The sequence below is a fragment of the Rhopalosiphum maidis genome, chromosome 2, assembly GCF_003676215.2.
Source record: "Rhopalosiphum maidis isolate BTI-1 chromosome 2, ASM367621v3, whole genome shotgun sequence".
NCBI classification, from domain to species: domain Eukaryota; kingdom Metazoa; phylum Arthropoda; class Insecta; order Hemiptera; family Aphididae; genus Rhopalosiphum; species Rhopalosiphum maidis.
In genome coordinates this window covers 79,167,293-79,183,329 of record NC_040878.1, presented here as the reverse complement: position 1 = coordinate 79,183,329, position 16,037 = coordinate 79,167,293, and the positions used below count along the sequence as shown (strand labels likewise).

The following is a 16,037-nucleotide window of genomic DNA, read 5'->3' as shown; positions in this document are numbered from 1 at the left end:
TAGAAACTAGTAAAAAGCATTTTATTAGTATATTGTACGATGAAAATAACACTAGAAAATGAATTAATATTTTTAAATTAATAGTCAAAAGTCCTGACGATATAAATTAAAAATAATTTTATTTATAAAACTTTAATAATGTTAAATATATAGAAAAAACTTATTAATAAGGTAATATTATTGTTTTATATATATGCGTGTGCATGTGTACTTATGTATAGTAAGTATACCTATATTCTATAATTTCTAACAGATTTTTTTTTAAATATTATTATTTTTCCATATCGCCAGATTTTAAAACTAGACTTTCTAAAAAAGTTACCAATACCCAACTAATAATAAATATATAAATATATATATATATATATATGGTTAAATTGTATTAAAATATAAATATTAAGCAGACAGCATCCCGTACGAGAAGGAGAGGGTCGATTCGATCAGTAATTCTCTGGAGCAGCAGATACGATTAAATCGAATTACACGATTTTCGCTTTCGGCAGAAAAATGTCCGAATCCGATTCAATATTATGGTTAAAGAGATACGGTCAGTAAACACTTTTATTTTAATAATAAAATAAAAGAAACGCTTTCCGCTCTATGCGCGTCGAAGCAGTCGATTGTAACAATTTATTGGTCGATTTCGATCTTCTAACCAACTATAGGTACAATAATTTTGTATTTACTAGATACAAGTTTAGTATAACGATTTTATACAATACATATTCCATAATGCTAAAAAGGTAACAAAAAGCACTTTGAACCAGTCTGAAAAAATAATATCTAAACATTACAATCAGCTGTTTGGGCTAATTATTTAAACTGAACCATTATGGTCTATATAAAAATTATGAATTCGTAAAAATGAATTGTTGAAAAATTACTTTTTTTTGATATTGAATAGTATATAGTTATTAATAACACAATAACTATAGAAACTTTTAGGTGGTGAAAAAAAAAACCACCTAAGTTAGTAATAGATTTATTCTGCAAAATGCAATACTCATTGATTCGAGTTATGGAAATAAATTTTCCAATTTCATCCAAAATATTTTAAATATCAGAAAATATAGATTTCTGTACACACTTCTATTATTGCAGTAGCATCATCTATTTACTAAGGAAAACTACTGATGGTTTAGTTCAGGAAAATTCTAATCCAAACGGATCATAATATTTAGTGATATTATCCATCTAGTCTTAATCATGCGCACGGGTATCCAAAATTACTTTAAATAGGTTGTATATTTCTTTCAATTTGTATATATATGAATTCTAGTTTCAAAAAATGTATAAATATAATATGATACAGATTTGATTTAGGTATAGCGTAAGTATAATATAGCAAATTCAGAATAACTCATTTATTATATAAGAACTTAAAATTAAAAAAATATATATTTGACGTTATAAAAAATCACCTTGTATACAAGTATCATACACATCACAGACACGTACATGAATATAGGAAGTACCTATATATGATACATCATAATACATACACGAGATCGTGTTCACATCCGTCCGTATCCGTCATCCGCTTCGGCGACGGCACTTTGATCGAAACTCCCACCGCTGCATCATAATACGGTTGAATACACAACAATCCGTTTTCGCGTACCGCAAACGGCCACCGATATGTTTTTAGCCGATCGGCCGCGTAACTGTTGTAGTATATACAACCACGTCGGTTCGGACGATGTATTAGCACTTAACCACGGGATGATGGAACCGGGGCGGAAATTGCTCAAAAGCAATCCGAAATCTGCGGCCTTCTATGTACCGCACCCCTCTTCTCAAAGTAAACCTCTTCTTTTTTATATATACATATAAATTTACACCCACCCCCTCCTGCAAATACCTTATACTACGATATAGCATGGATACGTGGGTGAAGAAAATTGTAAGTATTACATTGTATATATAATATATATATTGTATACGTGTGAGGTGAGGGTAAGAGTTTTTCCTTCATCTCCGAGTCGGATTTAGTCTCTCCATCTCTGTCTTTAATTTTCTATCTCCTTCTATCACTCGATTATTTTATATGCCATACCTAAATATTATGGAGTTACCCGTTATTAACTGTAAAATACTATATTTATTCAAAGTAAATTTATCGTGTTTTCAAAAGAGAATTAATGTTTTTAATTTTTATACAAGTTCAAATAGTTATTTATTTATGTACATGTACCAATGTCCAGTGCTTAGGTTTTTTTAATTTATTAATGACAATCTTTATATATTATTGTAATAATTGTATTATACAATTTGTATAATTAAAAACGAAATACTTTACTAAAATATCGATGAGGTGCAAAAAATGATAAAAAATGATGTATAAGACTTTATAAGTAATTGCAAATATAGTAAACTTGCGCCTTTGCAGGGTGTACTAATCGCCATCTTATTACGGAGGTCTAAACTTCAAAATGTTATAAAAAATTGTTTTAATAATACAAAAATTGACATAGAAAATCAGTGCTAATTTAATGGATCATCTGTACCCGGCTATATTATATATATATTTACAAAATATTAATAATTCTTTTATAGATGTGGTGACATTTTAAGACTGTAGTAGCAATCAGAGCCTAGGTGTAGGTCTTGAAATTTTAATTTTTCATTCCATCTAAAAAGCCATTAAATCCCCCCCCCCAAATCACACAGAAGAAAAATTAAAAGCAAGACGCTTCGGATCTGGAGACCGATTTGCAGATTAAACACAGCGCCTTCGCATCGATGCGTTTCGAGAATATACAAACGGAGTACTGGAAGAATATACACCATCATGCGCTCACCGAGAAATTGATTGAATAGCAAGGGTCTTGCCATTGGGTTTATGGCGCGCCCGTTTTCTTTTAATATCTTGAGCAAACTTGCTTTGTACAAACATCTAACCCGCGAGGTTCAGAGGAGCAATTAATTTCCGAAACGTTGAAATTGTAACATTTCCTTTACGCGTCTTATCGTTGATCAAATATTAGCAAATCCGCTGTAAAAATACATCGTTCACCTGCTCGTTACTATTCTATCATAACTATATATTATATACGTACACTAAAACAACACTTTTTGATTTTTAAATCATGCTACATAACCAACAGCAATTTCAAAACTTATATAAATATAGAATTTCAGTAATTATATTATAATGAATATGAGAGAAAAATATTATTACTTCACATATCCAATAAATTGAATTCGTACAATAAACGATCTAACGACATACATAAATCAATAACTACTACAGCAATCATTACGAAATACATCAAAGATCAGACTTAAATGTACTTAGAAATTTGAATAATATTACTGTAATAAAGCTACAACAGGTTGGTCGTAAATAATATAAAACAATAAAATGACATATTATAATGGTTACACATGATTGATAACTGCAAAATATTTGTATATCACGTATATAATATACGTATTATATTATGTATCTTTAATATAACAACTTTGAGCTCTGAATACCTATATTTATTCAAGAAAAATAATGGTATTGCAACATAAGAAAATTCAAGAAAATGCCTTGATTAGTGATATATACAACATATAAAAGCGATACGTATACCTTTAAGATAAAAATATACTATACAGTGTACCATTAATGATATTAATCATATCATTAGAAACGATTTGAATAGAAAAAAAAATGTTATTTTCAAGACTACTTTTCAAAATCATTTTATTATGCTTTACGGCTTTGAACAAAATGTAAAAACCATCGATCTTCATTCTTAATGCATGCTTATTCATTTATCCTCGGATATTTCTCGTACCTACTGTTGTACGACAACTACAATTTGGCTTTCAGCCATTTCAATGTAAATGTAAGGTAGGTTAAAAAAATACATAGTAGATAATTAAAAAAAAAAATTAATTTACTCGTCGACCGCCATTAATTATATCAACTATATCTTGGCGGTATGATTAAGAAAATAAAAATTGAGTTCCTAAAATAACAATAATAAAACTTATACAATCATATCAGAATAAAAAATAGATCTTGCGAGAAGTATCCATAATTACACATTTAAATGAAGACAAAAAAAGTTTTAAACTATTATAGAAAATCCCATATACAATTTAATTAAAACCATCATTCAAATAATATTATCAATATAAAAACAACAATATATAGTTTCTGAAAAACAACAAATCAATTAGAATAATTGTACAATTTGTTATACAATAATATATTTTATAACCTATTCTTTATATATTATGTAAAAAGTAAAACAACATAATATAATATACAATATAGGCTTAATAAAAACGAAGTTATAAAACTTAATTTACTTCTAGAAAGAATAAATTAAAATGAGGCTTTGTTATCATTACTATAACATTGTTATTTAGCACAATAATATAAAACACGGTATAGGGGCGTACACGTGCACGAGACTTAAATTTTAGATTAGAGGTGAAACAATGTAAAATATAATATAGCTGGTGTTATATACGAATATGCAATTTAAATTAATAAAACACTAAGAACAAATTCATCCTATTATAATACTACCGGTATTCTATAACAAATATATTATAAACTATTGCCAAAACACAAAAATCCAAAAGCCAAAGCCAATCATGTTGAAGAATTTATTTGAATAGTCAATTAACCACTATCATATTAAACTCTCGATTATACTACAATGCTCAGTGACCTATTTCCAAAACCGAAGAAGAAAACTTTCTTGTCAATAGACCCTAATTAATTATTCATCAATATTATATTATATTAACTTCTTCGATGTACAAGCCACATCGGTCCATAAATTAGTGCTTTGTATAACTTAACAAGCTTCGTAAAAGTCCTTTTCAAATTAATGAAATTTAATTCATTCTCTCGCAGATTTAGCTATTGTTTTACTACGTGAAAAGGACGACATTTCGTTCAAACTTTTACGACCATACCTATATAGATAAAATATATTTAACGTTCTATAAATCTTTTATATATACTATCTAAAATAAATCGTAGGACATGTACAAATTACTCAGTATTAAGACTCTAAAACAATAATATAAAAGAATAGTATTATATTGTATTAAGTACATTATTTTTAACAGATTACAGTTAGATACGAGAAATGTATCCAACATTATTATTTGTCTGAAAATGTATAACTAACTTGAAATATTTTGTATTATATAACGTATTATATTACATATAATGTAATTTATAGTACAAGTACTCACTTTAAAATATATAAATAACTTAAAAATTGATAAATTAATATAGGTAGATAGGTAGTATAAGTATTAAATTTTTTAATATAGAATTTAAAAATAAACCATTAATCAATATTTGAGGAATTGAGGACGAATATGAAGCTATTCGAATTTTAACCAAAGACGTAAAGTTTTTACAAAATGTACCATAATACATAGGTATGGTAAAGTATCTAATGCCACTACAAAAGTTTATAATGGAAAACTTCTTCGAGAATCAAACTTGGATGTCAATAAACTAGTGTATTATAAACACAAAAACACGTTTGTTGAACACGCATGTTACAAAGCTCAATAATTGCAGACTTCCAAACACCAATTAATATTAAAATTAAAAACTATAGTTTAATCTGGCCTTTTTATAGGTAGTTAAATATTATTGTTTTTTTTTTTTTAATTTTAACTCAAATAAATCGATATTGTATTATTTTTGATATTTTAAAGTTTAAAGTTTAAAAAAATATCAGTGCAGGTTTTAATAAAATATATATTTACCTATGGATTAATCATTTTTGACATACTACATGTATAATTTTAAATATTTAAACACAATAAGAAACAATAGAGCTTGGAATAAACAAAAAATTCCAAAGTTTTATATCTTCTATAGTTTTATACTTTTATGCGTGGTCATAATACAACGCATTTCAATATCAATTTGAATTCTTATAAACAATACTTAAAGTTTAAAGTAAATGTCAGAGAAATGACTTCCGACTAACATGACTGCGTTCGCCTTTACAGTGTTTAACTTTTGTCAGGAGATAATATTGAAAATGAAATCAAATATCCCCTAAGGGACACAGACTTTACGCGAATATTGCTTTTCCGCCCGCCTTCAATCTCCCCCATGCTTCCGGTTGACTGTAGGTATAGCTACTCGTAAAATATACCCATCAAAACCCATTAAGTTTGACGAAGTAAATTTTTCTTTGCCCGCGTTATTGACTTGAATAATTGATATCACTAGGAGCGAAAATACACTTGTAAAATAATAATGAAAATATTGTGCAACCACTCGAAAAACATGGATGTTTATTTTTTAATACAACTATAAATCCCAAAACCAAAATGTTCAACATAGTAATTGCTTAGTTATCTACTATCTGCCTATCTAGGTACCTATTTAATAATATTATATTTACTTCAAGAGGACGCTACATCCGTATGTATTGTCTGTCTTACACACACTTCAGCTTAACATTTAGCAAATCTACGAGCGGTATATTTTATATTTGTATTAAAGCAATTAAAAATATTATAAAATTCATGAAAGAAAATATAATCCCGAGCAGAAAATGTTTAAATAAATTACTAAAAGTACATTTTTTCAAATGAATACAAAAACTTAAAATAAATGTATAAAATTAAACAAAAAATTTAAAAATATATAAAAATGTAAAACTTACATGAAAAATAACCTCTGCTCTGGGCCTCTGGCTCAATTATTAATTTATTCTCCTTTATTAGATAATATTTAAATTTTCTCTAATATTAACTATAGTTAATTGTGTATAAGTAAGTCGTGTATCGTATAAGTAACATGTGTATGTTCAAGAAATAAAATTTAACTTTAAACATAATATAATATTGTATTTATTTTAGATTTCATACCTTAAATATTGTAAAATAAAACCTAATTTAATCCAACCTTAACGTACAATAATATGTATTATATTTTATTTAGTTAATTTTAGTATAAACTGAGAATTTAGAAATTTTATAATTTAATTATAAATTGAGTATACCCTTTCAATTGGTTGTCCAAAAATAAGATTAATGTTGAATTTAAAAGTTCAAAACTTAAATTAACTTTGACGAACCTAACAGTAGACAAGCCATAACTAAAACTCTGAAAGTTTTAACTAAAGAATATGTATAAATAGTTCTAAAACAAATTAAATACATAGTTCAAGTAACACGCAAATACATAAACATCTTAATATATAGATACATTAACTCGTTAACCAAAATACAAATATAATACAATCTTTAATAAACTTTAAACGCGAACCAAAAAGTTGTTAAAATTATATAGTATAGCAATCTACGCGAATTAGTGAGTTATGATTTATTTTTATAAACAGTTTAGGAATACTAGAATTCCAATTAATAATTAAATATTTAAAATATCGTGAAAATCCTAACCCCGTCAAAATAAGTGCATGGCGTTAATGACAATTAAAATCCTAAAAGCTGTCTTAATATTTATTTAGATGATTTATCAGTTAAATTACAATCTTGTTACAATTTACGAAAAACGTAAATTTATATCTCGAATTACTTTAATAAAATACGATAATTAATGAATTAGATACTACCATCAAAATAATTCAATCACAAAAATAATACCCTAAATGCCAAATCTATCACCTGTCAAATTATAAAACTTTTTTAAAAACGTAAGTAAATAGAAAGTTAATAACTAATTAGTTATTAGTTAATAGATTCACAATTATACATTATATTTTATATTATTATTATACTGCGTAAACTTTAGTCAAAACCAAGGTCTTAACAATCTCCCTTGTTTAAAAACAAGACATTTAAAAGTATCAGATATCTGCTCGCATTTCGGTTCTTTCTATTTTTATTTTTTTTACGTTTTTAATTTACTCAGTCATTGTATAAATTGTCTACACTCGTGTTTAAATCGTGATCTAACTCGACCTAATTAACCTAAATGACAAAGCAGTAGCGCACGTGTATTTTTATATAAATGCTAATAATGTTTCTTTATCCTACACAGTACACATTATATTATTACTTGAATTATACATGTGAACACATTTAACCTAACGAATTTCTTCATTAGATAGGGCAATAATAATACACTACAATTCCATCAGTGACGGATCCAGAGGGGGGCGATTGGGGCGATCGCCTCTCCCCCGTTCTCTCAAAAAAAATAGTTTAAGTCCCTGATTTTAGTTTTTAACGTAATTATACTTCAAGGGTAACAAAATATTATATTTTTAATTTTAGTATATTTTTTTATTACTATTATCTACTGTAAAAAATATTTTTTTTGTTTTGTACGAGACTGTGGAAAGTAACATATATATGTACCTAAATAAATACTTTATCAAAATTAATGTGTGCCCTTTAAAAATCCCCCCCCTGTTATCTTGGTCTGAATCCGCCCCTGAATTCCATACTTGATTAAAATAAAACTATCAATTACTTTTTCTGAATTATTATATTAAAGTTCTATTATATTATTAATTATATAAATATATACATAATAATCAAAACAAATTTCGAGTTACACAATAATAAACATAATGTATCGTATAAAATGGAACTTATTAATACATTTTAGCAATAAAACTGTCAAACTTTGATTAATAAAAATTATGTTTTTACTTATAAATTTATAAATTATTTACTTATAAAATTCTTGGCATAGTCGAGAAAACGTAAATATTTTATCAATAAAAACATTTATATAAATCTAATTTTAAAATGTTCTTAGAATTTTGAAAAATATTTACGAATTTCCGAATTTTTTTTAACATTTTATGTTGCATTTTCGTTATTATACTATTGTCAATCAATGATTAATAAATTCGAATTTATGGTAAGCATTTTAATTTTCGGCAGAAAAACCAATTATTTGTGGTGCACCTATACAGCCATACAAATAAGGGTGATTTATATAATTAATTTTTCCCTAAAAAAAATTTAGAAATATAATACTACATAATTATTTATAAGTTTATTACTTTTATTAAAAAATAAATCTTTCAGTTTCATGCTACTTGTTTATGACTATGAGTAAAAAATTTAAATTTAAAATAATTCAGTCTTCAAACATTCAATATTTTAATATCTGCTTTAATACCTATACTTGACCTATACCAACCCCTTCTAACAAACTTCATATAAACTTACCTTCTATTTGATAGTCTTTTGTAAGTGAATATAATGCAAACTATCTCATCACTTTATAGTATTATACTCTTGATATTATAGAAGATATTATGGTTCAAAAAAACACATGAGTACCTATTGAATTACTACAATGTAATGACAATATGACATGTCACATATTGAGTAACAAAGCTAATTAAGTAGTAATTATCACAGAGGTTGTATTCATATAGATTTAGAAGAACACAGTCTTCACTATTCAATGATATATAATAGAACAATTTGATAGGTAGATTATACATTTTAATTATAATAATTATCTAATTACCCTATTAATTTATGTTTTCAATTCTTTTGTTACAAAGTTACTTAACTATTTGTAAAATGTATTTAAACATGATAGACACATAGCAAGGAACTATAAGACTTGCAAATGTATCTTGGATTGGTGACTTGGAAGATGGATTTTTTTGAAAGTGACAAAAACTAGACAACTAAAATTACATTGTTAACATATATATTATAAATCATAAGTATACCCGAGTACTTTTTTTGAAAGACGCCTATTAATTATTACTTGCCGGTTGATGACCAACTAACTAATGATAAACAAAGACTTATTATATACTATACACCTGGAGGTACCTCTATATATATATTACAAAATAATCATTAGTAATGTTACCTTTTGAGCTTTGCACATGGTGTTGATGGCTTGGACATCGTGACTTGAATGCCTCGATTCGTGCATACACACAGCACACACTGGTATCTTGCAGACCATACAGTACATGGACAGGCACTCTTCTTCGTGTTCGTTGCAGATGATGTCCCTGCTTCTGATTTTGTTCCTGAGCGCCACCTTGCCAACGGTTGGCTCCAGCAGGTTGTGCTTGGCCAACGGGCCTCTGGGCGGATGACAGTTGTCGCGGCACGAGTCGCAGTACAACACCTCACATTGCTCGCACAGCACAGTAGCATCGGCGGCCGGTTCACACTCGCACAGCTGACACTTGGGCACAATGTGTCTGAGCTCGCCGTAACGGTCGACGATGTTTCTCATCGTCCTGTACTTTGGCAAATTGTGCGCGCCATTGTCAGTCGAAGTACACGGTCTTCCTGCAAGCCGGACACGACAGCGAATACGAGCCGGCCATGACCGGCGGGAACGCAATGATACCGCCACCGATGTGGCTGGACGTGCCCAGGTAACTGTTCGGCCGGCTGTTGCACACCACACCACTGTCCGTCTCGCTGAGTATGGACAGCTTGTCCGACTCCGGATGGCAGTCGGACGACGCGTGCGACTCGGCTGTGCTACTGCCGCTGGTAGTCGAGTTGCCGCTGTTCTCTTGCGGTGCGGTCGGCTCCAGCGGCCGCTGTGCGTGCACCGCACAGTTCAGGCATAACGCATGATAGCACGGCAACAGCACCGGATTGTTGAACAGCTGCTTGCAGGCGATGCAGTGCAGTTCGTCTTCCATCGCGGCGGTGAAACGTATACTCACAGAAAAAAGGATTTGTCTGAGGATTGTTTTCGAGATCGGAAGCGGTTAAACGGTCGTCGTCGTGTCGATCGGTGATCGAAATAGCTCACATCGCGGAAAATCCTCCGACCGGCCAAACGATTGCGCGAGAAAAATCGGAAAATACGTAACTATAAATACTAAAATAAACACTTTAATGCACACACACACACACCGCAGTGGCGTTTTACAAAATTATTCTGTGTGAATTGTATGTACAAGCGGCACGGAGCATAAACACACGACAGGACTACACACACGCCAGACAAAAACTAAGTGGTCACAGTTGTGTTAGTTGATAGTTGATACGTCTTGGTGTATTATTGTTGTTGTGTTAGCCGGAATAAAACGCGACGTTTGTTTACACGACGCTAATGAACTCTGGCGGCGAGTACCGCACACCGTCGCCGCATACAGTGTCGTCGGCAAACTCGACAATTTTACCCGAAAGCGAAAACGCAAACAATTGTGACAAAATGGATCTATCTTGTCGAGCGTTCGAGTCTATTCAAGCTAAAACGACTCATCGATCTTGAATTGTGCACTGGAAAACAGTAATGAAATGCATTTTGTGTTTTTAAGTACGTATATTGCAATTTTGAATACATATTGTTGTGACAATACGCAATTGTTTTCATTCGGAGCCAAATGGTTGGTTAACGTTTGTCACACTGCTGCAGTACGGTCACGGACATCTAATGATAAAAATATAGAGATAACCGAGCACTTCAGTCTGGATAACGATCTGTTCAAGCCGTTCAAGGTGAATTGATATTTGATAATATATTGTAATCAAGGTGGATTGAATAAATTTATTATTTAATTATACTATAAGGATAGCTAGATAAGACTTAAGAACGATGTAGAGAAGATATTCTTCTTGCATCGTTCATAAACCTTGTACTGCAGTTAGCAAAACATAATATAAATTAAAACATTGTTTATCCTTATCAATCATTATTTAATAATAACATTTATAACAATAATATTATATAAAATTAGATAATAGTTTAAGTGGTAGAATATCAATATGCAAATATGACTTATTTATATGATGTAAATGGAGGGAGTTAGCCAAGTTGGGACTTGACGATTTAGTAAGTAAGCACAAAATATAAACGACGAGTCCCTAGTTTAGAATTAAATTGAAGAAACAGTAAATTCGTAAAAAAAAACGTTGCATATATTTATTATAAAATAACTGAAAGGCCACAGTATAAGTAATTATTAATTTTAACTTTAATACTCTATAGTCTATTAAGTACATGGCATGAACTCATGGTATGATAAACTTAATTATATAATAATTAAACCATTCAAAATGGTAACAGATTTAAATTTCTATTTATTAATTCACGTTAATATGTTGTAAAAGTAATGGAAACATGATCATATCATCATCATTAACATATACTATATTAAGAAAATCTCGGTTTAAGATGATAAACTAACAGAAAGATCTGACAAATAAAATGAAAAATTAATACAAGACACAAGTTAAACATCTGAAAAAACCCGTGAAAATTATAAAGATAAAAATTATTTAAAATTTATTCAAGTCTGAAATTTTCAAAAATAATACTCTAAATAGTAATTACATTTCAAATTAATTTACTCCAAAAAAATATTGATATTTTATATAATTGTAAAAAATAAACTACTTGCCTTAAATAAACTTTTAAACTGTTTGAATTTTTCTGAAATTAGATTAACAAATTGACCATTTTAAATCTGTTTCAAAAATATATGAATAAATTTAAACATTTTTATTTTCTATATTAAAAATAAAAAAAATAAATTTTCCTATACTTACAGCCTAAGTGTTTGTAAATTATATAAAAAAAATATTGATTAGAACAAAATGTATTCCATTTGTCAGATCTTTTAGTTACATCCTATACTTACTTAGCAATGGATTTGGTGAACGTAATTTTTATAATTTTTTTATTCTATAATATTAAAATTTTAAGATAGTTGCAGTATTGTTAACTATTTGGATTAGGTAAAAATTTTGAGTAAAAATACTCAAATACTTTTTTTTCTTATTGAATACTTTTTATTTTGAAGTATTTGAATGGTATTTTAAATATTTTTTTTTTATCCCTTTAATTCTTGATTTATTTCTATTTGTAATCCTTGTTAAATAAAATTACTGGCCATTATCATCATGCTACAACATTATAACATAATTATATTATAATATAATATATTATATTATTTACAGTGACGCGTCGATTATCCACACTAATTAGAACCAAAGGGGGTGCGAATAATCGATTTGTGCGGATAATCAAACAACCATTGAACATTTTAATATAAAGTTAAAAACTAAATATATTATTCATACATTATATAAAAATATAATGTATTTATTTGAAATAATAATCAATTTTTCGCCGCCAAGCCATTTTATAATATAACATTACATATATGTATATTGACCATTATTCATTTATGGACAATTCGATATCGATTTTGGTTTTTGTCTATTAAAAAATAACAAACACGACAGATCAGTATTTTGAACAAATAATACTTTTAAAATGCAACACTCAAATTGTGGATTAATATACCTAAATACTTAAAATTAAATTGATTTTTTTTTTGAAGATTATTTAAGAACATTAATTATAAACAAAATAATACTCCAAAAGCTTAAGCGTAAAAGATAAGAAATGTTTTTTGATTGCTTTTCTTCAGTATTTTTGAGTTATTATTAAGTTCATATTACCATTGATTTTATAATATATTATAAAATCAACGACATTACCTATGTATTTTTGTCATTTAGATGACAATATAAAATCATTGCTATGTTTTTATATCATTTGAATACATCAGGTATTAAAATTTAAAATACAACATTAATTATGATATCATACATTTTCAAAACAGTTAAAATAATTATTTTCTTATTTGTTTGTTTAGGAAACAACCATTATACCTTAATCAAAATGAAGCTAGTCCAAATTACCACAATAAAATTGAGAAATATTAAATTATTTGCAAGTTCATATAAACGTTTATATAGTAAATGTCAAACAAATAGTTATGACGTACTTGTTGTGGGAGGAGGTATTGTTGGATTCGCTACTGCAAGAGCATTACTATCACGCAATAAACATTTACATGTAGGTCTGGTAGAAAAAGAAAATAGGCCTTCAGTTCATCAAAGTGGACACAACAGTGGAGTTATACATGCAGGTATTTATTACAAACCAGGTTCAATGAGAGCAAAAATGTGCATTGAAGGTCTGTATAAAACTTATGAATACTGTGCTAAAAATAATATACCACATAAAAAATGTGGAAAACTTATTGTTGCCACTGACGAGTCCCAGATAAAAAGTTTAAATGATTTATATGAGCGGGGATTAGAAAACGGTACTCCTGACATTAAGTTGATAAATGGAAATGATATTAAGACCATTGAACCATATTGTAATGTAAGTCAATATAAGTCATAAAAAACTTACAGATTAATTTTTTTTTATTTCGTATTTGTAGGGTGTACGAGCAATTCATTCACCACATACAGGAATTGTAGATTGGGCAGTAGTGACAAAACATTATGCAGCAGACTTTGTAAATTTAGGAGGCAAAATAACTTACAATTTTAAAGTAAAATCATTTGAAGAATGTAAACATAACAGAGCACTCAGAATAATTTCTGAAAAAAATGTACTTTTATTATAAAGTAGTACATAAAAATACAAAAATATATAGCTTGGCTTGTGTTAAAACTTTACTGACACTTCTTTTAAATGGGTGATTGCCTAAAAATTTAAGCAACACAATACGCTATGTTAATAGTTTAAAAAAAATTTTTATTCATAAAACTAAAAAAATTACAGAAAGAAGTATTAGCAAATTATGTCATCACGTGTGGTGGGCTGCAATCAGATGAATTATCATTGATGACTGGATGTCAACCTGATCCATACATATTACCAATACGTGGTGAATATCTTTTACTTGGCAAAGAAAAAGCACACCTCGTTAAAGGCAATATTTATCCAGTAATGATCATTTTAATTTTAATATACAATTAGTGCACATTCATTATTGTACCTAATACCTGTATTATTATACACTATACATCATAACAGTCATTAATTACTAAATTTATTTGTTTTTTTTCTTAGGTACCTGATCCCAGTTTACCATTTCTTGGAGTACATTTTACTCCAAGAATGGATGGCTCTGTTTTTTTGGGTCCAAATGCAGTTCTGGCTCTAAAACAAGAAGGATACAGGTTTTTAGAACAGATAATTTTAAATTAAAAAAATATTAAATTATATAAACAATTTGTAAGTATTGTTAATATATTATTCATGTCTTTAGTTGGGATGATGTAAGTGTTTCCAACACAATAAGGCTTTTAAAATTAGATGGAGTACAAAAACTAATGGCAAAACATATGAAATTTGGCATAAATGAAACAATTAAGTCATTATTTCCTGCCATGCAGCTTAAAGAAATACAAAAGTACATTCCAGATATCAAACAAAATGATATTAATAAGTAAAATAAAAACCAAAAAAATTTGAGACTAATAATATTTATTTGACTCATTTCTGTTACATAAATGAATAGAGGTCCTACGGGTGTTCGAGCTCAACCACTGTGGGCAAATGGAACAATGGCAGAAGATTTGGTGCTAGACATTGCGTCAAATGATCCTTCAGATTTAGTGAAGCATAGAATAATGCATTGCCGAAGTGCTCCATCCCCTTCAGCTACATCATCATTACCAATTGGGGAAGTCATTGTTGACAAAATGTTTGCAAAATACCCACATTTAAACCATATACCAAGTTAAGTTACCTACTTATATCAATAATGTATTTGACACTTGTGTTATATTCTATAAAATACATTTGATTGATGATAGTTAGATTATTATAATATACTTCAGTTTATTAGATAAAAGTGAGGTCTCGTTTAGTACATTTTTTAAATATCAACATTGATTTAAGTTTCTTAGAATAATCTAACCAAACAGACTAATTTTTATAATTAGATTAACACTAATCAAAATATGTTATGTATATTTGAATCAAAATCATATTATTACCATAATAAATATTATGTAAATCTATCTACTTGATTTTTGCTTATTACTATTCATTATTGTTTATTAAATTAAATGAAAAATAATATTAACTTGAGGGAAAAAACACAATTTGTATTTAGTTAATTAATTCAGAACTATAAAAACATAAAATTGGAAATAATAAAATATACCTAATAGCTAATTAGATGAATATAATCATAGACAATGGCCACAGTTTGGAAAAAATCCATTAGGTGTCAAATTTCTCACAAACAAAATTAAAATACAATAAAAAACAAAGGTTCTGATACATTTAGCAGTCATTACCTTTTGCTATC

At 28.3% G+C, this 16,037-nt stretch overlaps 2 protein-coding genes across 9 annotated transcripts in view; one reads left to right on the top strand and one right to left on the bottom strand.

Annotated features, from left to right (window-relative positions):
- Nucleotides 1-10,950, bottom strand: part of LOC113554560 (E3 ubiquitin-protein ligase TRIM9) — a 65,947-nt gene extending 54,997 nt beyond the window's left edge. Inside the window, 2 exon segments of the mRNA XM_026958453.1 lie at nucleotides 9,803-10,216; nucleotides 10,218-10,950. Coding sequence (XP_026814254.1) covers nucleotides 9,803-10,216; nucleotides 10,218-10,601 — 798 coding nt within the window. The 5' untranslated portion in view covers nucleotides 10,602-10,950.
- Nucleotides 10,951-11,285: 335 nt separating this feature from the next.
- On the top strand, nucleotides 11,286-15,667 carry LOC113554561 (L-2-hydroxyglutarate dehydrogenase, mitochondrial). Of its 8 annotated transcripts, none has more exons than XM_026958456.1 (7): nucleotides 11,286-11,406; nucleotides 13,572-14,089; nucleotides 14,151-14,324; nucleotides 14,498-14,662; nucleotides 14,789-14,898; nucleotides 14,988-15,167; nucleotides 15,240-15,667. In XM_026958456.1, exons 2-7 carry the CDS (start codon nucleotides 13,598-13,600, stop codon nucleotides 15,463-15,465), a joined length of 1,347 nt encoding a protein of 448 aa, XP_026814257.1. In that variant the 5' UTR covers nucleotides 11,286-11,406; nucleotides 13,572-13,597; the 3' UTR covers nucleotides 15,466-15,667. The 8 variants fall into 8 exon arrangements, with proteins under 8 accessions (XP_026814257.1, XP_026814258.1, XP_026814256.1 ...); XM_026958457.1 differs by having other exon boundaries at nucleotides 11,379-11,440; XM_026958455.1 differs by lacking the exon at nucleotides 11,286-11,406 and adding an exon at nucleotides 11,555-11,740.
- Nucleotides 15,668-16,037: the final 370 nt, after the last annotated feature.

Excerpts from the sequence above, each read along its gene's own strand:
- LOC113554561 (XM_026958456.1), top strand. The coding sequence starts at position 13,598 with ATGAAGCTAGTCCAAATTACCACAATAAAATTGAGAAATATTAAATTA. Across the intron at positions 14,325-14,497 it reads GAATAATTTCTGAAAAAAAT|AAAGAAGTATTAGCAAATTA; the intron begins GTACTTTTATTA and ends AAAAAATTACAG. Across the intron at positions 14,899-14,987 it reads CTAAAACAAGAAGGATACAG|TTGGGATGATGTAAGTGTTT; the intron begins GTTTTTAGAACA and ends TCATGTCTTTAG.